The 26,525-nt window shown below is 45.1% G+C and overlaps 2 protein-coding genes across 3 annotated transcripts in view; both read left to right on the top strand.

The window, feature by feature from the left end:
* Dcaf17 (DDB1 and CUL4 associated factor 17) overlaps window positions 1-7,569 on the top strand; it is a 29,528-nt gene extending 21,959 nt beyond the window's left edge. For both annotated transcript variants that reach the window (XM_057755120.1, XM_057755119.1), the window contains 3 exons: window positions 434-517; window positions 1,462-1,617; window positions 2,508-7,569. In XM_057755120.1, coding sequence (XP_057611103.1) covers window positions 434-517; window positions 1,462-1,617; window positions 2,508-2,648 — 381 coding nt within the window. In that variant the 3' untranslated portion in view covers window positions 2,649-7,569. The remainder of the gene's footprint in view (window positions 1-433; window positions 518-1,461; window positions 1,618-2,507) is intronic.
* An 11,492-nt stretch (window positions 7,570-19,061) lies between these two features.
* LOC130864873 (plasma membrane ascorbate-dependent reductase CYBRD1) overlaps window positions 19,062-26,525 on the top strand; it is a 29,033-nt gene continuing 21,569 nt past the window's right edge. The window contains exon 1 of the mRNA XM_057755701.1: window positions 19,062-19,319. Within this exon, the coding sequence (XP_057611684.1) occupies window positions 19,133-19,319 (187 nt within the window). The 5' untranslated portion in view covers window positions 19,062-19,132. The remainder of the gene's footprint in view (window positions 19,320-26,525) is intronic.

The following is a 26,525-nucleotide window of genomic DNA, read 5'->3' as shown; positions in this document are numbered from 1 at the left end:
ATAAATCTTTTAAAAACGAGATACCATACATTAACTGATACCATACATTAACTGTAGGTAGCTGTTATTTTTCCTTTAGTGTATAAGCTGAGACCCTTGAAGAGGGGTGTTTCTGAAAGCAAATCCACCTTTATTTTTTCTCTGTTATGAAAAGGCAGAGTCAGAGGGATGAATGAAGAGCAAGTCTAACTTTTAACTAATTAGTTTTTGCCTATTCTAACATTTTATCCAATTAAAACCTTTATTAAAATAAATTATTTTTCACTGAGTGAAGGATTGAAAATTAGATTTAAATTAAATTTGGAATTTTCTCAGTCAGCTGACGGACTGTGGGTGTTGGGAAGGGTCAGCTGGTTTTACCACATTTCTGAGGATTGTTGCCTTCGACTGCATGTAACGGAGCGTGTCCTGATTTTCCTTTCCCCTCCGATAGAACGAAAACGTAATCACCGTTACAGCTTCTGGACGTGTGGTGAAAAGAAATTTCAGCCTCCTGGATGATGACCCGGAGCAAGAGGTATTCTTTAGTCCATGATAGCAGGCCGAGCCAGCAGGCATTCCCGTTCAGCTGAAAGCTTCCCAGGCCCGGGGTGGACACTGGATAAGGGACACTGCCGGCGGGCGATTTGTTGTTTGGTCACTGTCACCCCACCTTCTCTTTTCTTACTGGGATCTTCTACACAGTTCGTACTCAAGTTTATAGTGCCAAAATAATTTGAAGGCACGATTAACTTACTGTTTCTGTGAGGTGTGCTCTCAAGGGGGTTCTGCAGGTAGAAGCCCTGCACAGACTGGTGCAGGCTGGGTGACCTGAATTCAGTTGTTGGATCCTACAAGGTAGCAGGAGAGAACTCCTCTCCAAAAGTTGTCCTCTGCGCTCCATGTGTGTGCAAACGCGTGTGCGTGCGCGCGCGCGTGCACACATATACACACACACACAGAGACGCTTTTCTCTTTAAGATAAATAGCTTTTAAAAGGCCAATTCTCCAAGACGAGCGATGACTACAGTTCAGCAGTAGAGTGCTCACTTGGCGTGCGAGAGCACCTGGGTCCAGTCCCTGTGGAAGCAACGGGAAAAGAAAACACTTGGGAGCCATAAGGTTGAGGGTGTTCTGGCACTACTCTTGGGCTGGAGAGGTGGCTCAGCTGTCAAGAGCACTTGCTAGTCAGTCATTAAGGATGAACTGAGCATCCCGCAAAGGCCTGTGCCTCCATGCCCAGGGATCCAGTGTTCTTTCTGGTTCTGTTGCCAAAGTCTACAGGATAGTGCTTAACACCTGAAAATCTGGTATATACCATGTTTTACAGGTATATACATAGAGATACATATCTACTGATTCTCTCACCTACTTATTCCTCCTGCTATTATATTTTCATAAGGATAGAACAAATAAATTTAAAATGTACGAATACTCCTAACTCATTAACTGAAATTGGCCCTGCTCTCATCTGTCTCCAAGACTTTCAAAATTGTGGACTATGAGGATGAGTTGGACTTGCTGTCTGTAGTGGCTGTCACTCAAATAGATGCCGAGGGAAAAGCGCACTTGGATTTCCACTGTAACGAGTACGGAACCTTACTCAAGAGCATCCCGCTAGTGGAGTCGTGGGATGTGGTACGTATAACCACTGGAGTACTAAGTTGTAAGAGTTTCCTTTAAAGGTGCCGTTTGTTAGGACACGTCTGTATCAGTCCACACTCAGGACCGGTGCCATGACAACATGAAAGACGTTATTGCCCCACATGCAAGACAAAATAACTACTTCTTAAACTTTCTTTCTCTTAGCATTAGGGTTATCTTCTTATCAGTTCCCTCGAAGATAAAACTTTGTGGGTTTTGAGACATGTAATTTCCTTAACATAGTCTTTTATTTTCCTTCCAATTTTAAGTTTGGTAACATTTTTTAAATGAAATTATAATGTAATTATCTCCCACAGCTAGTTAATAAGAGGCAGTATCTGAGCAAGCTGGGTTTCCAGCGCTTGGGAATACTTGTTCTTACAAGTGTTATAAAATGTGCATGTCCTGAGGCCGTTGCAGATTGGGTAGAGACCCTGCACCACCCAGAACTGAGTTAGTGGTGACAGTAACAAGGTTCAGGAGACTGGGGAGATGGTTCAGTTGCTGTGAAATACGGCACTTTCAAGTTTGGATCCCCAACACTCACATAAATGCTATAAGGAACAGCGTGCTTCTGCCCCAGCCCTTCCCATCATTAGGAACTGGAGCGCGTGAATGTGTACATGCTCATGCAGCCGGTGTGCAGTGAGCTGGTACTCTGGCTCCTGAGTCCACAGCTCTTTCCAGTGTCTAAATGTTCTGTATTTTCTATTAGTCATCTACATGCACAGAAAAATCCATTCTTTGTAAAAAGTTCGTTTTTGACAACTCTTCCACATCTGTGTACGTACAAAGGTTCCTGGGGTAGGTGCTAGGATATTTTGGTGACACATGATTATGTCTGTGACTGTGATTACCCCCATGTGACTGTGATTTCATTACAGACATATAGCCATGAAGTCTACTTTGACAGAGACTTGGTGCTGCACATCGAACAAAAACCCAACCGGGTTTTCAGCTGCTATGTCTATCAGATGGTCTGTGACCCCGGAGAAGAAGAAGAAATTGTCAACAGAAATGATTAAGACAGTGAGGTCATTGTAACTTGAAACATTTGGTGAAACACCCTATCAGCTTATTATCTGCATGGAACATTCTGCAGTATTTTACATAACAGGTTGTGTGCTAGCTTTTTTCAAAAGACTAGGTTAAACTCTTGCACATAAGGGGGTAAGGACTCCATTTTATGTGAATGCTCTCTGGACTGCTGTCTCAAGAGACCCAGCCTTTGACTCGTCTAGACGAGGTGTTACTGTGGATATGAAATGCTAGGGAACGGGACAGTTACATTTAGGTGTCAGGAGACATCATCAATGCAGGGATAATTACCATGACTTTTAATGACTACTGTAATGTTTTAATTGGTAAGGCTAGGAGAGAGAAACAAATAAAAATATTAAACATAGAAGCCCGATGTGACACATCTGTAATCCCAGCACATGACATGTAGAACAAAAAGAGCAGGAGTTCAGAGCCAGTGTTGGCTATATAGCAAATTTAAGGCCAGGTTGATATACAGCTGCTCTCAAAATGACAACAAAAAGATAAATCCTATATATATATATACCCTATACCAAACTTTTCTTAAAGATTATAAATAGGATTTGTAATGAAAATCATACTTTTGAGCCAAAAATCATCACAGCTTCTTTGTAAAAAAACAATATATATATATATATATATATATATATATATATATATATATACATATACATATACATATAACTTTGTGTGTATGTTTCTATACAATATCAAGAATTGATTCTAGTTATCAAATTACCATTTCTTATACGATCTTATTCCATGACTGTATTCTGTGTGTGTCTTAATACCAGTGCACGTGGGTGTGTTTATGTGGATATATCTGCATGTTCATGTGTGTGCAGGTGTGCCTGCATGTGTGCATGTGCCTTCGGAGGCCAGAAGTCAGCCTGTGGTGGTATTCTCAAGAGCCACCTACTTTGTGTTTTGAGATAGGCTCTCATTATGATCTGGGGCTCACTGATTCTGCTAGTCTCGTTGGCTAATCTGGGATTACGTCTGCTTCCCCAGCACTGGGATGTCTGCTTGGGTGCTGGGCGCCAAACTCAGATTTGCATGGTCGTGTAACAAGCACCTCCCAGACTGAGCTATCTCCCAGCACTGTGTGTTTGTGTTATAAAAAATCCAAGCAAAATCGAAATGAAACCTTTTCCTGATTTATAACCCATTTAGCTCCTCATACATCTAAAGATGTTGGACTGATTTTTCCATCCTATTGACTCACTGAATCTGTTTCGTTGAACGATATTTTCATATCTGTGCTAGAATATAAAGGGGCCTCTGTTAGGCCACTTCCGTGCACTGCTGGCCCCTGGTGGCCTCTTCCCTGTAGCACAGTTGAAACCCCAGTTCTTTCCTGCCTGGAATCTCCTGGTTAGCCAGAAGCAGAGTGTCGGTGGAAGGAATGTTTTTTGTTTTTTGTTTTTTCTTAGAACATGTTTAAGCCTGGCCCTTGAATTCCACTAATCACTTTTCAGAATGTTAGATAAAGATAACCTAAGTGTAGGGAGAAACTGTTGCTTACATTCCCTGTTAGAGAAATTCAGTTTCTCAGAATCCACATGTCCGTCTCATTTTTCTAATTCAGCCTCAAAAGAATAATATAAAAAAAGAATAGAGCAGGGCAGGTAGCTCACACCTGTAACCTGAGCACTCAGGGAACTGCAGCAGGATTGTTGTAAACTTAAAGCCAACTTGGGCTATGAAACAAAACCTTGCCTTAAAAAACAAACAGAAAGGGCTGGAGAGATGGCTCAGCGGTTAAGAACACTGCCTGCTGTTCCAGAGGTCCTGAGTTCAATTCCCAACAACCACATGGTGGCTCACAACCATCTGTAGTAAGATCTGGTGCCCTCTTCTGACCTGCAGAACACTGTATACATAATGAATAAATAAATCTTTTTTTAAAAAAAAACAAAACAAAACAGAAAACAGCAACAACAAACACCTTAATTCCCAAGGCAGAGGGAGGACAATCTATAGAGTTCAGTGTCAGCTTGGAGTATAGGAGCCAGCCTGGGCTACATGAGACCCTGTCTCAAAGCATAAAAGAACAGCAACAAACCATTTTTGATTCATGTATAAGGTTAAAATATGGAATTTTAGCTTGGAAGATTTGTATAAAGGTCTCTTCATTTTGACCCTCCTAATGTTAGGAATGGTGTGAGTCCTGTCCGGTTGGCCCTTGAAAGTCTGCAAAGATGTTTCTAGTTGATGATGATCAGCGGGACTAAGGAGAAAGGTGTTGGCTGTTTAAAAATCAAAGAGTTAGTAGCAGGGGCTATACAATCAAGAAATAAAGGAAACAAATCTAAATTCATCTTTTTGTGCATAGCAAAGATTTACTGGTTGAATATTCTTTATCGAGGATGCTTAGAACCAAAATGATTTTGTAATTCAATTTTTCCCCCTGATTTTAGAATATTTACAGGTACATTATAAGATCTTGGGATGGGCTCAAGGTCTAACCTTGAAATTCATTTTTATGTTTAATACATATCTTATGGCTGGGCATTGGTGGCTCACGCCTTTAATTCCAACACTCAGAGGCAGAGACAGGAAGCTCTCTGTGAGTTCGAGGCCAGCCTGGTCTACAGAGCAAGTTCAGGACAGCCAGACCTACATAGTTAAACCCTGTCTCTAAAAAAACAAACAATACACATCTGTGTACATAACCTAGAGGCACTTTTATGCACTATTTTAAGTGTGGTCATTTGTGTTTAACTGTGTCCTAGCACATAAGATCAGGTGTTGAGTTTTGTACTCATGACATCATGTCAGCACTAAGAAAGTTTCGTGTTTTAGAGCATTTTGGATTTCCAGATTGTGGATATTAATATGCATTGGCATTGTAGAATAAGGCAGAATGAATGTGAGCTAAAAAAAAAAAAAAAACAAACCTCTTTGGAGCTGATCCTATGTAGACTTACCATCAGAGAACATAAAAATAATTACCTCATGAGCAAGGTAATAACATGTTAAAGTCTAGTACTTGGATCTACTGTTTGAAAAATTCAGCCTCATTTATGATATGTAGCAGCTCTATTGAGTGTCTCTGAAGACTGAGAGCATTTTAGAGACAGCTTTGTAATTACAGGGCAGTTAGTAGTTGCATGCCCAGCCCTGCCTAGCATATTCACACCTTTCTGTTTGGGTTTTGCTTTGTTGTTTGGGTTTTGTTTTTTGTTTTGGCATGTGCATGCTTTGTGTGTGTGTGTGGGGGGGTTGTTTTTAGACATGGTCTCACTGTGTGGCTCTGGCTGCCTTGCTACACTGTGTAGAACACACTGGCCTCAGACTCACAGAGAGCTGCCTGCCTCCTCCTTGCAAGTGCAGGATGCATACTTAGCACATCTGACCCACAAGTTTGCACATTGAAAAACAAACCCAATGAGGAGCAGCAGGAGAGAGAAGAGGGGACTTTGCCGTATAGGTTCCCACATGGCAGTGCATTTGCTCTGAGTTTTGAGAGCATTTGGAACAGTATGTCTTTAGTCTTCAGTCTTGGCGGAGAATCTTTGGTGACTATTGAGTTTCTTCTTTAAATCATTGTGGTGTGTATGGGTGTGTGGTAATAGAAAGAAACTCATGTGTTCAGAAAGGCAGTTGAGACATTTCTGAGATTCGTGGTGAGAGAAGGGATGGGCTACTTCTAATTTAAGTATAACATGACCACTAAGAAATTTGTAGCATAAGCTGAGCTGCTGGTTCATATCTCTAATCCTGGCTGAAAGAGGAGGGTCGCCAAAGTTGGAGGCAAGCCTGGGTTGTGTGGTCACAGAACATACTGGGTTACACAGCCATGTGTAACTCCAGGTCCAGGGAACCTAACATCCTTTTCTGGCTTCCACAAATACCCATACATATGCTTGCATGTGCACACAAATACATACAATACACACAAATACATACAAATATTTATAATACACATAAATAAGTGTGTGTGTGTGTGTGTGTTCAAGAGAGAGCTGTGTGGTGTGGGAGGTCCTTCTGTCTATGTGTTGCTTTTATTGGTTAATGAATAAAGAACTGGCTTGGCCTATAGCATGGAAGGAGGAAGGCAGAGTCAGGGAGATGCCATGGATCTGCCACCTGAGACAGATGCTGGGAACTTTAGCTGGTAAGCCACAGCCTCGTGGCCATAGACAGATTAATAGAAATGGGTTAAATTAATATGTAAGAGTTAGCCAATAAGAAGTTAGAGCTAATGGGCCAAGCAGTGATTTAAATAATACAGTTTCTGTGTGATTATTTCAGGTCTAAGCTGCTGGGTGGCCAGGAACCAACAAGCGGCCACCTCCTCCAACAGCTGTGTCCAACTAACAAATTTAGCTACAGCTGTTAAGTTTTGGCCAGTAGTCACAGTTTACGGGAACGTAGGCTGCATATTTGGTAATGGGATGGTTGATAAAAAGATGCCAAAAGATACTGAAGGTAGAAAAGAATGGAGAACATTTAGATGCCATTCATACCAAGAAGTTGAGCTGGTGATATAACTCAGTGATGGAACACTTGGCTGTTGTGCATGAGTCCCTAGGTTCAGTTCCCAGTGCTGAAATAACAGCATATGCAATGCATGCTATCCCAAAAGTGTGTCTGCGCCTGCTCACTCTGAAGTAGTTGCTTCTCTCAGCAAGCACAGATGTTACACTGTATTCTCAGAGCAACACAGCAAGCTTATTGTTCTTTAACTTCCTGCAGTATTTATCACAACTCTGGGAGAAACATAAAGCCAATCCAATTGTCATTGTTGTTGAACTAATAAGTGAGGAGATGATTTTGTTCTGTTTAAATAAAGACATTCCATAACTTCCCAACATATGAGCATTTTATTAATCCTTATGTATACTTTTATTATTAAAAAACACGGGGAAAACCATGTTCTCTCCCTCCCTTTTTCTCTCTCTCCCTCTCCGATGTTTGTGTTCATTAAACATTCTAGAACCTAAATAAAACTCAGGAACTAACTTCTGTTCCCTGTGTTGTTGGGCAGTCTCTGGCTCACACGGAGAATAGAGTATTTCAAGCAGGGTCTACACTAGATGAGACTCGGAGCCTTCGCCATTGTGTCGGGAAGATTTTAAACACACAGCGAAGGTCACGTAACTTCACTGTGTTACCAAGCACCAGCCACAGAGGTTCCGCTCTCTTATCACCTAGCTTTTCAGTGCAAGTCAGAAGAAATTGCAGCTGTCAGTTATTCCCCCAGTACTCTAGCACACATATAATAAATAATTTTACTATTCATTTAGATTTCAAAATGTAATATTCACATATAATGAAGTGCACAGATGTTGTATAAATTTGCTGAGATCTTGTGATCATACAATCCAAATCCCTTTCAAAGTTTAAAGCATTGAAGTCTTCCCCTCCCAAGCCACCCTTGCTTCACCTGCTCCTGCTCTGACTCCGTCATCTTCCAGCTCAAGCTACTTGGAACAACGACTGTGATTTTCATTGGTGTTGAAGCATCCCTTTTAATTCCTGAGTGTGTTATATGAATGCATCAGCCTCTTTCTCTGCTTCCCTGTTGATGGGCTCCTGGGGTGTTCCTGCTCTTGTTTTCTTACTGTTATGAACAAAGCTGCTGTGTTCACGTGTGTGTGTTCACATGTCTGTGGTGTGTATGTGTTGTGTGTGTAAGCTTAGTGTCTTTTGACATAATTGTGCACTTGCTGAATTGCAAAATGTAGGGAGAGCAAACACCTATCACACAGCTTCCCTGATATCTACTGTTATGAACACCTGGAACACACGGTACAACTGAAGAGACCACTGACCTTACCCATGTCTCACCAGTTGCTTAGTCTTTTCTGTTTGTGTGCAATTTACCATGTCTTCGTATACAGAGAACTATATGACCCAATCACAGTCAAGATGGAGAAGGTTCCATCCCAATGGAGCATCCCTGCTCTTCCTTTAGGGCCATATGCAGCTGCCTCCCTCCAGGTGCTTGCCAACTCTGACCTGCCCTTGGTCATAGTTTAGATCTATATAAGAACATTAAACAAATCATATCATAAAGCCCTTAACTTTTTCAATTGGCTTTCCTGCTCATCCACATGGCCTCCTGAGCCTTTGAAGTTGTTGCACATGGTGAGGATTTGTTCCTTTTTCATGTCGGGCAGTATCCTCTTGTATGATGTACCACAGTTTTCAGCCACTCCCCTGCTAAAGGACTTGTAGATTATCTCCAAAGAAATATTTTTTTTACAAAAATTTTGTATAAACAGTTTTCATTTCTATGAAGTAGGTTCTCAGGAAAGTCACTTGTAGATTATCTGACACGTGTACACCAGTCACAATAAGACATGGCTAGATTGATCTATACACAATGTCTGTTCCATTTTACATCCCCACTACCAATGTATGAGAGATCCAGTTTTTCTTCTTCCGTCAGGAATTTTGTACCATAGCTATTTTTATTTTGATCATTCTTCTAAATGTGTAATAGTGTCTTACTGTGGGTTTAGTTTGTATTTCCCTAACAATTAACAACTTCAACTATCATTCCGTGTCCTTGGTTACTGTCTAAGTAACCGTTGTCGAAAAGTGTCCAAGCCCTTTGCCCATTTCTGGGTTTAGTTTTTCAAAAGATTTTATTGGATTTTATTATGTGTATTTGGGTGGGAGGTTATGTACCTGGGTGCCTTTGGAGGAGCCTTGACCTGGAGTGACAGGCAGTGATGAGTCACTCAGTATGAGTGCTGGAAACCAAACTGGGGTCCTCTAGAAGAGCAGCCAGTGTTCTCAACCACTGAGCCCTCTTGTTTGCTTGTTTGTTTGTGAGTCTCATGTGACTCAGGCTACTCTCAGAATTGCTGTGTAGCTGAGGCTAGCCTTAGACTCCTGACCATGTAGCTGAGGCTAGCCTTAGACTCCTGACCATGTAGCTGAGGCTAGCCTTAGACTCCTGACCATGTAGCTGAGGCTAGCCTTAGACTCCTGACCATGTAGCTGAGGCTAGCCTTAGACTCCTGACCATGTAGCTGAGGCTAGCCTTAGACTCCTGACCATGTAGCCTCTGCCTTTAAGAGTCAGGACTATAGGTATGCACCACCCCACTGGCTTTTTAATTTTTTTTTTTTTGAAGAGGTTGTTAAGGTGGAATTCCACTCTGTAGCCAGGCTGGGACTACAGACCCCCCCACACACTCATGCTCACTTTCTATGTGGGTTGCTTGTCCTGATGAGTTAAGGGTTGTTTTTTTTTTTTTTTTTTTTTGTATATTCTGGATATACAATTACATTCAGTATGTGTGTAATTAAAGTTTTATCGGAACATGAACATAGCCATGCTTGTGTATGTCACTTGTCAGTGTTTCCACAGTGCTATGGCAGAGATGAAGCAGAGACCATATGGCCCGTGAAGCCCACCGTATTTACTCTCTTGGCATTTTCAGAAAGTGCCCTGATTCCTGCTCTGATTGAAAAACCGGAGAAAACCATTCAGACTTGCTGAGGAAGAGATGAGGCTAGGGTTCCATGTCTGCCCCAGAGCCTGGACGGGATCCATTTCCTATGCCCCTGCACTTCTATTTGTAGCACACATTCTAATTGGTCTTAATGAAAACTTGGAGTCAAGCCGGGTGGTGGTGGCGCACGCCTTTAATCTCAGCACTCAGGAGGCAGAGGCAGGCGGATCTCTGTGAGTTCGAGGCCAGCCTGGTCTACAAGAGCTAGTTCCGGGACAGGCACCAAAGCTACAGAGAAACCCTGTCTCGAAAAACCAAAAAAAAACCAAAAAAAAAAAAAAAAAAAAAAAAAAAAAAACTTGGCTTGGCGTCAGCTTATCAGAGGGTGAGAGTTGAAGGATCAGAGAAGCAGGGCATCCAGCCACTAGAGAGTTCTCACCTCTACCAGTGCTCAGACCAAAGCACTGTCCCTGAGTCCGCAGACTGCATCACCTCTCCGAAACCTCAGACTACACTGAGCTTTTCTGTCTCTCCCTCCTTATATTCCTCACTCTGTCCAGCCGTATCACTCCCGTCTCCACCTCCCTAGTGCTAGGATTAAAGACATGGGATCCCAAGCGCTGGGATCACCTTTGTATGAGCTCTGTTTCTCTTTTAGACAGATTCAACCTCCTGTAGCCCAGGGCGGCCTTGAACACAGAGAGATCCCTCATAAGACTCAACAGAACAGGTGGTAGTTCTGGTTTCCCGTACCTTCTAAGTCACTTAACTTCCTTGACAGGAGTTATTTTTGTTAAATAGATGATAGTTTAAACAAAACTTTGTGTAACACTGCCTGTGTGTTATACAGGCCTAATAGTAAGTGTATCAAAGACAGAACACAGGTGAGCTGTCCATTGATGATAACGTGTACAGGCTCCACTCTGGGTGGCCCAGCCACCTTCTTGAACTCACAAAAACTCTTGGGGAACAGCTTCGGCTTAGCTCCTCCAGGGGATAACCTCTAAAACAAGGACTGGCAGCCCTCAAGACACAGTAACTCTGAACTTCCTGCCCTGGTGTGGGAATTGTAGACTGGGGATATGGAGGAAGGAGCCCTGGACTTTAGACTTCCAGACTTGGCCTCGTGCTGGAGACAGGAAGATAAGACATTCACTGTTTATTGTTTTAAATCTACTGTAACTTTATCAATTGCCCTAGCTGTGTTCTTTCTTTTCCTTTCCAATTTCTTTCTTTCTTTCCTTTTTAGATGCGGTATTATATAGCCCAGACTGACTTCAGACTCACTAGGTAGTTTCACAAGGTAGCTCAGGATGACCTTGAATAGAGCCCCTGCCTCCTGAGTGTTGGGGCTGTAGTTATGCCTCACTCCAGGTTTTATAACGTGCTGGTTATCAGACTCAGGGCCTCATTCAGGCTAGCTAAGCATTTCACCCACTAAGCTACACCTCTAGCCCTGGAATTATTTTCTTTCTTTTTTCTTCCTTCCTTCCTTCCCTTCCTTTCTTTCCTCTTGCTTTTCTTTCTTGCTTCCTTTCCTTCTTTTTCCATTTCTCCATCTCTTTCCACTTCTCTCTCCTCTCTCTTTCTTTTCTTTGTCTTTTTTTTTTTTTTTTGACATAGTCTAACTCTGTAACTGAAGATAGCTTGGGATTCTGTGTAGCCCAGGTTGGTCTTGAGCCCACCAGCCTCAACCTCCCAAGTGCTGAGATTGCAGGTATTAAGTATCATGCCAGGATCTCATTCCTTCTTTTAAAAAAATATTATTTTAATTTTATATGTATGGTTGTTTTGTCAGCATGTATATCCGTGGATCATGGATATGCCTGGTGCCCAATGAGGCCAGAAGAGAAAGTCTGATCCCTTGAAATTGGAATTAGCAGATGGCTGTGAGCCACCCTATGTGTTCTGGGAATCAAATCTAAGTCCTCTGGAAGAGCCAGTGCTCTCCACTGCTGAGCCATTGTCTCTCCAGGCCTCGTTTCATTCCTTTCTTGACCTGAGACAGATGATGGGAAAAGCCTTGACTCTCAGGCATCTGGTTCCAATTCTAACTTCACCACTGCTTACAAATATTTATTAAATAAGTAGACAGACGGCTTCAAAGATCTTCAGGGGAGGAGGGGTGCTGAGAATTGACGTTGGACCTCCAATATGTTCTTCACACTTAAATGTTTTTACTCAACCCCCCCCCCCTTTTCTTTTTTGTTTGTTTCATTGTTGGTTTTGTTTTCTGAGAGAGTCTCCTGCATTCCATACTGGCCTCAAACTCACTAAGTTCCTCAAGATGACCTTGAACTCCTGATTGTCCTTCCCCCCCTCTGTTGTGACCACAACACAGATCAGTACAGAGGTTTCAATGACTTAAAGTATCCAGATTAATCCACTGTGTCTCATGACAAAAAAAAAAAAAGCACTGTGGAAACTGTGGAAACTGTCTCCTAATGATCAGTGAATTAACTTTTTTTTCTATTAAATCTTTCCATAACACTATACTAATAATGTATTGGGGAAAGGATATTAACCAGCAGGCTGGTGTGGGGCGAGGGTGTCTCACAATCCTTTTGAACATGACATCAAGGTTCTAGGACCTCTCAGTGGGCCCTGCCTTACGAAGATCCATTTTACCCCTAAAAGCACTGTCCTGGGGACCAAGCCTTTTTTTCTGGGGGGGGGTACTCTGTCCATACTCAATTATAGCAAAGTCTATCTAGCACCAAAGAATAAACACAAAGGACCATTTTATATATGTGACCTATGTCTTTCCACAAACAAAGTATAATCTACTGTGAATATGCTCATGACTCATGTCGAAGGTCCCCAGTTGGTTGATCCAATCAATCATGGAGAGTTGATTAGATCACAAGGATTCTGACTCAGTGGTTTAATCCCTTAGTGGATTCAAAATATGATGGCGTATTGGGAGGTGGCAAGTCTGAGTGTAGGGACGAAGAGGTGTCAGGGAAGCAAAGGGCCCAGGCAGAAGGAAAACTGTAGCAAAATCAAGGCACCCACAACAAACAGCCCAACGGCAGCTGTGGCCAGGACACGCTGTGCTGACGGAGCTTCGATCAGACTGCCCAAAAATAAAAATGAAGCAATGGAGAGATGGACTTGTTCTTCCTTTGGGAGTCTGAGTCAGGAGAACCCAGATTCCACAGCCTTGCTGGGTTAAGAAGACAGAAGACGTTTCTAGGCTGGTTTTTAAGATAATTAGCAAATGGTTCAAGTGTTCACACTCCTACCGCATTAGGATGATGACTAGACCTCATAAGACTCGGATCTGACTTAGCTGGTTGCCTTCCTTGGCTGGCAGGTCCACCTGTCCACTTCATATATTTAAAGGCAGAAATAAACCTTAGAAGTTATTTTACACAAAGTTTCCGGCGATTTGTGTGCCATGGACTCCTTTGGCGAGCTAATAGGGCCTCTCCCTCAGAACGTTGTTTTTAAACGCATTAAGAGTCCCAAATGCAAAGCCCTAGGAAACCAATCACATTGAAAAGTGATTGCTAACGTTCTGAAGATAAAAACACATTTGTGATGTAGTAAAGTGTCGTTGGCATTGATTCAGTGAGAAGTTCTGATTGCCGTTCTCGGCAGTAAACTAGTGTTACTTTGAAAAAAAGGCTGACTTCAGAGGATGTCTGTGAAAATTCTATGACATTAAAGTACCAATTGTAGCTAAGCGATCGCTACTGCAAATCCAAGTGTCATCCACCCACGTGGTGAAAGACGCCGCTCAGATTCATTCAGTAGCTAATGAAAATGAAAATACTGTTTTCCCCATGTGCGTTTTGTTCACATCCACCTGGTTAGGACCCTAAATAACACTAAAACTATTCTGTCAGTAGCTAGCAAATTACAGCCCAGTTTTTGGGTCCCTGTGCATGTCACAGCCGCCTAGCAACAAGTTCAAGCGCCTGGTTCCAAACGGCATCCTGACATCTGCCTGTAACCTCAAGGACCCAGGCTTGGATAGAAAGGACATGTAAATAGTAAATGACAGGAACCAAGTTATTCTGGAGCAAAAGTAAAGTTTGGAGGACGAAGGAGCTAGCACTGTCACTTGCTAAACACTTGCCTCCCAAACACGAAGACCTGAGTGCATACTCGGTACCCACAGAGAAAAAGCCAGAGGCAAACATGATACACATTCAATCCCAACACCTTTGAGAGAGATGCAGATGGATCTTTGTGAGTTCAAGGCTAACCTGATATAGATAGCCAGTTCCAGGCCAACCAGAACCACACAATGAGACCCTACCTCAAACATTAAAATAAAATAAAACATGAAACATGCTAGTTTGTAATTCCAGCCCTGGGGAGGCAGAAAAGGCAGGTCCCTGGGGCTCACAAGACAACCAGCTCCAACTGACCAGTGATCTCCAGGTCCCAGTGAGAGACTGTCTCAAAATACAACAGGAGGACTCTGAAGAGCTACTGAAGACTGGATTAGACTCGTTAATTTTCTCTTTAAAAAGACACTCACCTATCAACAAAGATACAAGTCTTCCCAAGATCTAGTAAGATAAGTTTAAAGTATTTGCCTGTGAATTTTGTTTAGAAAATACCTAACATCTCTCTGGAAACAGCAAGATGGCTCAAAGCGTAAAGGAGCCAAGCCTAATCCCAGGATTCACATGGTAGAAGAGAGTACTGACTTCCACAGCTGTCCTCCGATCTCTCTCTCTCTCTCCCTCACCTTTATCCTCCTCTTCTTCCTTCCCTCTCCCCACCTCTCCTCTCTCTCTCTCTCTCTCTCTCTCTCTCTCTCTCTCTCTCTCTCTCTCTCTCTCTCTCACACACACACACACACACTCACAAACAAAATAAATAAATTTTTGAAAGGGAGAGAGAGCCTCTGTTCTACAGATGGAGTTCCTTCCCATGCTCCAATGACCCTCTCACTACGGCCCTGAGGCCTGAGGCCAGCTTCTGAAAATCTGTTTCTGAGGTGTGCTCCCTACGAAAGCCCTTTAAAAATGCATCGGTGACGGGAGGATTATCATTAGAATACCTACTTCTGTTATTATAAAGTAGACCAGAAAGGCCCCCAATAAAAACCTCTACAGGTAGCCGTGGTTTGGAATTATCCTTAATTGCACGGCCCCATTCCTTACACAGTAAGTTCCACCCACACAGCCCGACAGTCTTATAAAACTTGGTTTGTGTGTGTGAGCTTGATTATAAGAAACATATTTCGGGGCGTTCTAACCCTTGCTAACTACGGGCTTTAGGCTCTGACTTCCTCAGTCTGTCAGCATGAATGTGTTTTTAAACACTCTCTGTCAGCAACTGTTCCAAGCTGTGTTAGCTCTATTTTCTTATTTTCGGTCTTATTCATCTCTGGAATGTGGTGTGCCTTGTGGACCCAGGGAGTCACCCTCCCAGGGTAAACTAATTCCCGGAGATAACCCACCTTCCTGTCTTTGATATGCCTCCTATGATGAAAGCATAGTCATCCCATTAGCAGGGTTCCAGCTTCGTGCTTTTAAAACATTAATCCTTGTATTTCATTAAGGAGCCTTTGACCACTTCTCGGGCTTGACTTGCCTCACGAATCACAGTTTCAGCTGTGAGTCACTTGACCTTGGACTGGTAAAAGGGACGCCTCTCTCTCTCTCTCTCTCTCTCTCTCTCTCTCTCTCAGTCCTGGACATCGAATTCCCAGGACCTCATGAATTCTAGGCAGGTCCTCTACTTCTGAGCAGTACCGAAGACTTTCTGGTCCCCACATCTCTAGGAAGAAGAAGGGAAGAAACTGTGATTGCATCTTTGATTTTTGTCCCACTGAACGTGTCCGTCCACTCACAAGAAGAGCGTGAGCTGACCAACTCGCAGGATGAGAGACTGATCCTGGTTCTCAGTTCTTTATTCCACTCCTCATATAACTTGACATTTTTATTTACTTATTTTTGTGTGCATAGGGGCTGGGGGTGCACCTGTGTCCCATGCACATGGGGAGGCCAGTGGATAACTGCAGAGAGTCTGTTCTCCTTTTCCACCAAGTGGGTCACAGATCAGTATTTCCCCATTCATCTTAGTCAGAATCCATCAGGAAACACTGAGTTCACATGAAGGATTTATTGTGAGAAGGTTGAGTAAACTGAGTATTTTCTGAGCTGCAAACAGACTGAAGGCGACCCAGCAAGGCAGATGAGAACCGGAGATGAGCGACTTCAGGAAGTGAAAACCTGTGGAGATGAAGGGACATGACTGAGCAGTACCACTCCCGTGAGAACCACAGCTACAGAAGAGAGCCTATCAGAATGTTCCAGCAGAAAGGAAGATGATGAAGAAAATGACCCAAAAAAGAGACAGTATGGGGCTAATAGGTCGACTCGCTTTCCTTCCTACCCTTAACCTGTCAACAGCATCCAACCACCAAACCCAAATGGAGGCCACGGGACAAGGAAAGCTATTGACCAGTATTTCTCAGCCTGTGGGTCCCGACCCCTTTGGGGGTCAAATGACCCTTTCCAGGGGTCACCTTAGAGCATCAGGAAACACAGATATTTATATTATAATTCATAACAGTAGCAAAATTACAGTTATGAAGTAGCAACAACAATAATTTTCTGGCTGTGGGTCCCCACAACTTGAGGAACGGTATTAAAGAGAATGTCACAGCATGAGGAAGGTTGAGGATCTCTCTGTAAACTAAAGCCTTCTGGACACAGGCAAGGCCAAGGGTAGAGAATGGAGGAGCGAATAGGCCGGTCAGCACGGTCAACAGATGGGAATGTAAAAATAGGTCTACTTATGCCAAAAGGAAACCCCCATGTTTTTGGTTGAGGATAACGGACACCTTACACACAAGAAGAAATGCACCATCATGCTCGGGCCTCCTGCACGCTGCTCTGTGCCCTGGGGAGCTGACCTGTAGGAACTGCCTCACATCTCCTGATATCTGGTTAGGCTCTGCTTAGCCACTGGAGGATTACTCTGGAGAAGACGGGCAGGGAGGGCAAAGGTGGAATAGTTACCTCTCGTCCAGTCTTTTCCTTTGAACCCCCCCCCCCCCCCCCCCGCAAGCTGGCTGCTCCTCTCACACGAGGCTGCCCTCCCCGGCTTTCTCTCTGGACTCCAGGAAGCCTCTCTGCTGCAGGCATGGGACAGTGTGGTAGCTTCCCATGTCCTGCTCACAAGTGTCCCTTTGAATATGCTGCCCGGTCTCTGTCAAGACCCTGATAGACACGTGCAGCACCTAACACACGTTTACTGAGTAACTCCTACCTGCTAAAGAAGACAAAAGGGCAGTCTGGAGAGCGGAGACGGCTGTGGGTGAATTATGTCACATCTTTGTAAGGGGTGTAGAGGCATTGAATGGGGTGTGGCTGGGAGGAGCACAGTCTGGGGCCTGGAAGGACTGGAGGGTTTCTTGGAAGAGGCGGAGGTCAGAGAAATGTAGAGGAAGAGAGATGGATAGGGAGCTCTCAGGCAGATCCAAGAGATTTACAGCCAACAGCATCCAGGGTCCGTCAGACTGTGGTCACTGATAATGTAGTGTTAGCCTGAGCTAGACCATTGATGGGAAGCCATGAGGATATAGCTCCTGTCCTTCCATTTGCTTAATCTCCTTTACCAAAGGAAAAATAACCACATGGCTATAAGCTGCAGTCTTAAACTCGTACCCATTAATTCAGCCCTATTACCAGATTTTGGGTATTGACACTACACTTTCTTGGTTTAAAAACCTTCATTTAAAACTCATACAATATTTTAGGAGCTGGAGAGCTGGCTCAGCTGTTAAACACAGTGACTGCTTTTCCAGAGGACCAGGGTTCAGTTCCCAGCACCCACATGGAGGTTTACAGCCGTTTGTAACTACAGTCCAAGGGAATCCAATGCCCTCTTATGGCCTCTGTGGGTATTGCATGCATGTGGAACCCAGATCTATGCAGGCCAAAATTCTCATACATATAAAAATAAATATATCCAAATAAGAAAATCTTTAAAATAATTTTTACATTTTCTTATTATTTTAAATTTTAAACATCTATTTTCTCTCTCTCTCTCTCTCTCTCTCTCTCTCTCTCTCTCTCTCTCTCTCTCTCTCTCTGTCTCTCTCATTTTTCTTACTATTGAGACCCGGTAGCATGTATTTCATACTGGCTTTGAACTCTTTTTGTAACTGGGGATGTTATTAAACTTCTGATTCTTCCGCCTCTACTTTCCCAGTGGTAAGATCGGGGGTGTCCACGGACGCACCCCGTTTATTCGGTTCTTAAGAACTGCCCCCAAGTCTTCGTGTATGCTGAGGCAAACTTTCTGCCAACTCGGCTGCGCTTTCAGCCTTCTCTTTTCTCTCTTCTCTCTTGATTTTGAGGCAAGGTTTCTGTAGCCAGGCTGGTCTGGAACTCACTGTGTAGCCTAGACTGGTTTTACATTTGCGGCTATCCTCCCGCCTCAGCCTTCAGAGTGTTGGAGTCACACGCGAACTCCACTATCAATCTTGGCTCTAAAGATGCTTCTTTACTCGATAAGACCAAGTCCACTGCTACCCACACCAGTTACCCAAGTTCTTTCTCTCCATCCTCTGGGGGTCAGGAATCCTCGTTAACTAAACGGCCTTAACCGCATCCAAAGGATTGCTTCCTCTCTGGTAACAAAGAACGTGTGCCGCTGCCGACCACACAAATAAGGAATCGAGGCGGGAAGAGTTCAAGGGAAGTGCTAGACTTGAGCTCCAAGCAGCTCTCCCGGTTAGGAACTGACCGAGACCTGACTCACCCCGGGGGGTCGGATGCTTAGCCAGGTAGCAGCCACCGCAGTCAGAGCTCTCGGCGGCCGCGTGACTAGGGTGTGTGTGTGCGTGTGTGTGTGTGTGTGTGCGTGTGTGTGTATGGGAGGGGGGTGTGCCGCCTTGGAGCTCGCTGCACCCCCGGGAGGCCCCACAGCCTGTTACCCCGAGAAAGCTCCTCCCCCTCGGGCGGAGACGGCGCCGAGGAGTCGCCGCCCCGGCCCCGCCGCCGGGCCAGTACCCCGAGTCCGCGGCCGCAGCGCCGCGTTCTTCCGCCGTCTCTAGCGGAGCATGGGGTGCTGACGGCCATGGAGGGCTACCGGGGCTTCCTGGGGCTGCTGGTGTCCGCGCTGCTCGTGGGCTTCCTGTCCGTGCTCTTCGTGCTGGTCTGGGTCCTGCATTATCGAGAGGGGCTTGGCTGGGACGGCGGAGCGCTCGAGTTTAACTGGCATCCGGTGCTCGCAGTGACCGGCTTCGTCTTCATCCAGGGCATCGGTACTGGGGCCCTCGAGGGGGAGTGGCGGGGCCACAGCGCGATGGGGACCGGGACGCCACCGGGGATTCCATTGAATCCATGAAACCAGAGAAAGTTACTCCTGTGGGCGGGGAGGGCCTGCGCCAGTCAGGGGCTCGGAACTGGAACCGCTGCTTTGTCGAGGCCTGTCCTTGAACTTCAGGTCTCAGAGGCAGAGAGGTAGGCGGGGAGCTCGGTTGCCCGCACAGCATCCTCAGCTGGAGCCAGAGGAGTCCTCTCCTCTACCCTCTCTCCTAGTCCATTCCTCCCGAGCACCGGGCGCCTCAAGCACTCACGGCTGCTGCCTGGCTTCGCTCCACTTGTTGATGTGGCTAAAGTTCCGTGGCAGAGTTTCTTTTGGGCCCGCGGCCCCAAATCTGGGTGGGAGATGCGAGCAGGGCGTGGCCCCGAGGGATGACTGGCCGCCCCCGATCCGGTTTGCAGGCTGCAGTAGGGCAGCATGGACCCGCCGGTTTTCGTGTGTGTGTGTTGCTGTGCAAATGCCACTTAACTGTCACCTTCAGCCAGTGTGGCGCGGCACAATTGCACTTTTCCAAAAGGTGGGTGACTGCGAATGCACTCAGAAAAGCAAAGCAGTTATGCTGGGGTTAGTTCGCAGAAACTAGTGGAGAGGCTCAGAACAGGTTCCAACGCGCTGGAACTTCCAGCCTGGACTTTGAACAAGACACCTCTTCACTAATATTGGAAGTCCCACAAGCAAGCAAACACAGAGAAGCGCTGGTTTTGCTCCTAAAAAAAAATGTTTCTGTCTGTGTCGTTGCACCACCCGCTCCCACCCCCTACCCCCACCCCCACCCCTTACGCTTTAAAGCGAAGCTACAGCCTCCAGCAAGTGTGGCCAGCCTTCTTCCACGGAAATACTAACGCTCAGTCTACCGAGGCTTCTCTAGTGTGAGGTCAGCATCCCAACCATTTCTGTGCACAGTTCCCAGCTGTTTGGCCACCACCCTAAATTGAGAAAAACATATCCAAGTTCCAAGGTTCCAGCCACCAGAAACACTCTTCCCTTCCTGGTGGAGCCCTTTGGTTTGGCCAGAGCTGTTAATACCTGTGTTTAATCAAGTAGTCCCAAACATCTCTTCAGGGCTTCCATCCCCACCCAACAGCCCTGGATACCAGGAAACCCTTCAGTGACTTGGACTGTATTCTGTAGTTGTGGGTGAGGAAAAGGCAGCGCGTGTTGCCTGACATACCCAAGAGAAGACCGTCGCAGAGGCACCAGCACTGTCGAGCCTTTTCTCTGTCTGCACCAGATGCATCATTTTAGAATAAACAGACGCGGAGGCGTTAAAGTCCCCGAGGAAATAGGAGTTCTTCCAACACCTTATTTTCCACGGTTGCCCCCGAACGCTTTTCACTTATTCTGCTTTTATGGCAATATGCCCGGTTTCTGAAAAGTGGTCTTTTTAAGAAATCAAAACTTCATCTAAAATACACTTTGAGACGCTTCATTCATGTTGGAATCCATTTTACTCTTTCCCTAAAAGGATTTCTATTTTCTGGAAACTTCGGACTTAATCTATGTACTTACTCTGGGGTAAAAACAAGTATGTGGAGATCGTGGAAATTTTCATCTGCCCTTCTTAGACAAGGCTCTCCTAAGCTTTGTCAGTTTATTTGTGCTGATGGTCCACTGTCTGTCAAGGTTACCAATCCTGCTTATAAGGATCCCAGGTTCGCTACCAGTATTAATCACACAATGCAGACAGCAAACGTAAACTAGCCTTTTTCGTCCATGCAGACACATGCAGTGTTCTTACTAGTTCTTCCACACCGTGGCCCACAATACTCCCTAGCCCAGCAGTAGGAAGACTGCAAAGAACAAACACAGATGCTCTTCTGTTTAGAATGGTCTTGGATCCCCAGTAAATCCACTGGGAGTTGCAAGTTGAGGATGCATTCACTACACCTAACTCATGGCTTAGCAACTGTACCCTGCAGAGTGTTGCTGTTCATATCCTTGTGGTTGAGTGGCTGGCTCTTTGCCACTGCCCAGATCAAAATCAGAGTAGATAGATCAAACAAAGCACAGTACAAAAAGTCAGGGGGCTTTCATGCCACTGTGAAGTCAGAAACTATTAACCATAATACATCCTCTAGGGACATCTGAAGTTGACTTTAGAGGCAATGAGAGAAACATGGGTCAAAGACTAGTCATGTTACCACAGGGCATTTTACTGCCTCGCGGGCAGGCATTCTATGCTATGTTTTATTTCAAATAGAAAATGTGATATGAGTTATTCTGTAATGTGGATATTTGGAAACGATGTGGGGATGTCACTACTTTAAGTTTAAAATATTTTACATATGCACCTAGCAAACAGTAAATAGTATTTGAAACTGTTAAGAATAAGGACAGGTCCTTTGGAACCTTTATGAATGGAATAAGCTGAAGGAAGGAGCTACAAAGAGGGGGCTGGAGAGATGGCTCAGCTGTTAGAACACTGGCTGCTCTTCCAAAGGACCTGGGCTCAACTCCCAACACCCACTGGTGACTCCCAATCATCTGGAACTCCAGTTACAGGAGATCCTAACCCTCTTTTGACCTCCGTAGGCTGTAGGCATGCATGTGGTACACATATACACACCAGATATACTTTGGGAAATGTATGTATCCCTAAAGTATAACAGATTATGGAACAAACATCTTTTTTTTTTTTTTTCGAGACAGGGTTTCTCTGTGGTTTTGGAGCCTGTCCTGGAACTAGCTGTTGTAGACCAGGCTGGTCTCGAACTCACAGAGATCCGCCTGCCTCTGCCTCCCAAGTGCTGGGATTAAAGGCTTGTGCCACCACCGCCCGGCAGATTATGGAACAAACAAACAAATAACACTTGCTATGGTGTTCAGCTGGCCTGAGTTTCTGTGCTCAAGGGATCTTTTTGTTAGAGCACTGCAAGTCCTGGGACTACAGGTGCGTGCCACCAACTGCCAGAGCGTGCCACTGACTACAGGTGTGTGTCACTGGCTACAGGTGTGTGCCATGGCTACAGGTGCGTGCCACCGACTGCAGGTGCGTGCCACCGACTGCAGGTGTGTGCCACCAACTGCCAGAGTGTGCCACCGACTGCAGGTGTGTGCCTGCCACTGACTACAGGTGTGTGCCACCGACTGCAGGTGTGTGCCACCGACTGCAGGTGTGTGCCTGCCACTGACTGCAGATGTGTGCCACCGACTGCAGGTGTGTGCCACCGACTGTAGGTGTGTGCCATTACTACATGTGCTTGCCACAAACTACAGGTGTGTGCCACCAACTACAGGAGTGTGCCACCACTCTATGCTAAATAAAACCTCCAACTAATGGGAAATCCAGCCATACTCTGACCAGAATGAGGAAGAGTTGAGAAGAGGCTTTGTGTGTCTCTAAAACCAAAAGCTTCCTATGAAATAAATACACTGCGGGGAACTCGTAGAAATGGCCATTGTGAGAAGGGTGCAGAGTAAACAATCGAAAGCATTCCAAGTGGCAGCTGACCTTTGTAAAGGTTCAGCATGCTGGAATGGATTCTTCAGTGAAAAGTGGAAAGTTCAGGTGTCTCCGCTAATGAAAAGAAGCCTTGGCAACTCTGCACTCCTTCCTTTCTGTGTGTGCAGCTCCTTCTGTGACAGAAGCTGGAGGGAGAGAAATTAAATAGCACGGCGATCTCAGGTTGGTTTCTGTGAGAGAATTTAGCCACATTCAAGAGCATTTAAAAGACTAACGGAAAGAGAGAGCGCTTATTAGAGGCAGTTGGAATATCCCTCCTCATGCAGCTGTAAGTGACCAAATTCCAAGAAAAAATGTATAGTTCAATAAAATCAGAAAAAAAAAAAACCTACCCTTGGGGGCTGGCTGAATGACTCGGTGGTTAGGAGCATCTATTGCTCCTATAGAGGACCTGGGCTCGTATCCCAGCACCCACATGGTGATTCACAACCATTTGTAACTCCAGTTTCACAAGATCCAATACCCTGTTCTGGCCTCTGAGGGGACCAGCCCATATGTAGTACACATACGCACATGCAGGTAAAACACTCTCACACATAAAGTAACTAAGGCGCTAAGTAAATAAACCCTACACACAAAACCCCAGCACCGTAGACTCTCCCTTCTCTCCTGGCCACTGCTTCACTTTCCCGGGTATCCTTCCATAGAACTGAAATGTGTGTCATTACGGCAGTCTATGATTCCTTTCCCCTCTCCTTTCTAGACCTTCTCCAGTCAATCATTTCAGAGGCCTCTGGAGCCACTACTGCAGGAGACAGGCTCGCTCCGTAGGCTAGGGACCAGAGATTACAGCTCTTCTCAATAGGCAGTGACAGTCCCTGGAAGCTAGCTACAGCTGCCATTAGTCAGCCACATGCTCCTTTTCCTAGGGAAGCATCCTTGTGCTGGAGGGATCAGGATCCCCTCACACCCCACAGGAACCAGCATCTTCATGATCCCCGCAAGGGTCTTATGGTGGTTGAAAAATGGCTTCCAAAATATAAATCCGAATCCTAATCCCAGGTACTGAGAATATGCCTCATTTGAAAATAGGATGTTTGCAGATGTAATTAAGGCCCTCAAGTGAGATCATCGTTGGCTGAGGATACACATTTAGTTACTGGCTTCCCTTTTAGAGGAAGGGGAAGGAGGTTAGAGACAAAGTCTCAGAGGGAAGGCCATGGGGGGGATAGGGGCAGAGATTGGCCTGCTGTGTCTGCAAGCTGGGGAGCATCATAAACCATGGGTAGCTTACTAAGAGACAAGCTGCTACAAGAAAATGTTGCAATGCACTCTTTCCCTGATCCTCCAAAGGAACCAACCTGGGCAACACCTTGATCTTGAATTCCTGCCCTTCAGATCTGAGGGAAAAAAAATGTTGTAAATTATACCTTTATTTGTGTGTGTGTGTGCGCACAGAGAGGTCAAAGAACATCTCATGAGAGTAGCTCTTTTCTTCCACCATGTGGATCTCGGGAATTGAACTCAGGAGATCAGGCTTGGCTGCAGGCTCCTTTAGCCATTGGCCCATGTTGCTGGCCCAGATTTTGGTTCTTCTTCTTTTGTAATTATTTATTTTATGTATGTGAGAGTTTTGCATGCCTACATATATGCATTCCATGTGCATGCCTGGTGCCTCAGGAGGTCAGAAGAGGTCTCACATCCCCTGGAACTAGAATTACAGACATTGTGAGCTGTTCTGTGGGTTCCAGGAACTGAACCCAGATCCTTTGTGAGGGCAGCAAGTGCCCTTAACCACTGAGCCATTTCTGAAGACTCCAAGTTTTGGTTCTTTCAAACTGCTAAGTTTGTGGTAATTCGCCTCGGGAAACAAACACAAGATAAAACAATGACAGCTGCTCTCTGGGAAACCCAAAGTATTGCCATTCTCATCAAGCATTTATGGGGTTTTCATTGTCCCTCAAAGTATAGACATGGATCGCCAGCCAGGGGTTTTTATTATAAGTGGCATTACCTGATCTCACTGGTAGCAAGCGACTCTTTTATGAGGACCCGTAACACCGGGTGACATCCTCATGGTGCTGCATGGAGAGCTGAGGACCGGCATGCAGAAGCCTGGCAAAGCAGAAGCTTCCACTTAGCAGCAGCAGAGTGTGGCTATGTGGGGATGCCAGCCTGTAACTGCCAGAGGCACCCATTTTCCCAAGGGAGTGCAGATATTTAAAACCTGGTTCAAGGAGCCTGGAAAGAGACGGCTCAGCGGTTAAGAGCTCTTCTAGATGACCTGAGTTTGGGTCCCAGCAATCTCTCTCATCAGGTGGCCTATACCCGCAGCTCCTGAGGGATCCAACTCGTCTGGCCTCTGTGGGCATCCACACTCACGTGCACATGCCCACACGTAATTAAAAATAATAGAGGCTAGAGAGGCGGCTCCAAGACGAACAGCCCTGGATGTTCTTCAGGAGTTCAGTTCCCGTCCCACTACCCACATGGCCGTTCCCAGGCATCTGTAATTCCAGTTCTGGGGCATCCAACACCCTTGCATAGACATACGGCCACGTGAAATAAAAAAATAAATAAAATAATAAAAAAGTAAAAATGTCTTAAAAGAAAAAACCTAGTTCAACCTAAAATTAAACAAGTCCATGAAACAACCCCCAACAGTGTGGTGGTGAACAAAATTCCCAAGTTCTAATCTATATCCTCCAGATGCCTTCGAGGGTTTCTGTCTGGACTTCCGTTCCTAGCCCAGCTTCGGCAATTTCCCTTTAACCATGACAAACTAGAAGTCTTTCTCCCAGTATTTTTCTTTCCCATGGAAACCTCCTTGAAAGATGAGAAGCTAGCGATGACAGTCTTTGCGCTTTTCAGTTTCCTCTCTTGTTCATTCCGTTTCTTTGCGCACTATCCCGTCTAGTTGACTGGTATTTGTTTGTTTTTTTTTTTTTTTTTTTTGGTTTTTCGAGACAGGGTTTCTCTGTGGTTTTGGAGCCTGTCCTGGAACTAGCTCTTGTAGACCAGGCTGGTCTCGAACTCACAGAGATCCACCTGCCTCTGCCTCCCAAGTGCTGGGATTAAAGGCGTGCGCCACCACCGCCCGGCCTGTTTGTTTGTTTTTGAGACAGGGTTTCACCTTGTAGCCCTGGCTTCCTAGAACTCACTACATAGACCAAGCTGGCCTAAAACATGCAGTGATCCTCCTGCCTCTGTGTCCTGGGTGCTGGGACAACTGGTGTGTGCCACCATGCCCTGAATTGCATGTACGTGTGTGTGTGTATTTTAAGCAGCTGCTGTATTCCAAATACTGTATAAAACATTAAAATATGAGCAGTGGGCTGGCGATGTAGATCATTGGTAGAGTCCGTACTTAGCATGTCTTGGGTTCCATCCTTAGAATAGAAAGGAAGGAAGAAGGAAGGAAGGTAGTTGTGTCTTTTCTATAAGTTGTTTCCATTTGATTTAGTTAGAGATGAGTAACATTTTTCTTTTAAAGAATGTATTTTATAACTGTGTGTGGTGGTACATACCTTTTTCATCCCTCTGCACTCAAAGGACAGAGGCAGGAGGATCTCTGTGAGTTCAAGACCAGCCTGGTATACAAACCAAGTTCCAGGCCAGTTGAGTGTAGATTTCCACTGATCCTTTAATGTTTAGAACTGTCTGGGATAATCCATTCAACTCCTCATTTGAATAGTCATAAGCTTGGCCATGGTCAATCAACCAGGTTAAATCAGGTCCAGT

The sequence above is a fragment of the Chionomys nivalis genome, chromosome 22 (assembly GCF_950005125.1).
Source record: "Chionomys nivalis chromosome 22, mChiNiv1.1, whole genome shotgun sequence".
NCBI lineage: Eukaryota > Metazoa > Chordata > Mammalia > Rodentia > Cricetidae > Chionomys > Chionomys nivalis.
Note: the sequence above shows the minus strand (reverse complement) of the source record. Positions and strands in the feature narration are given on the sequence as shown.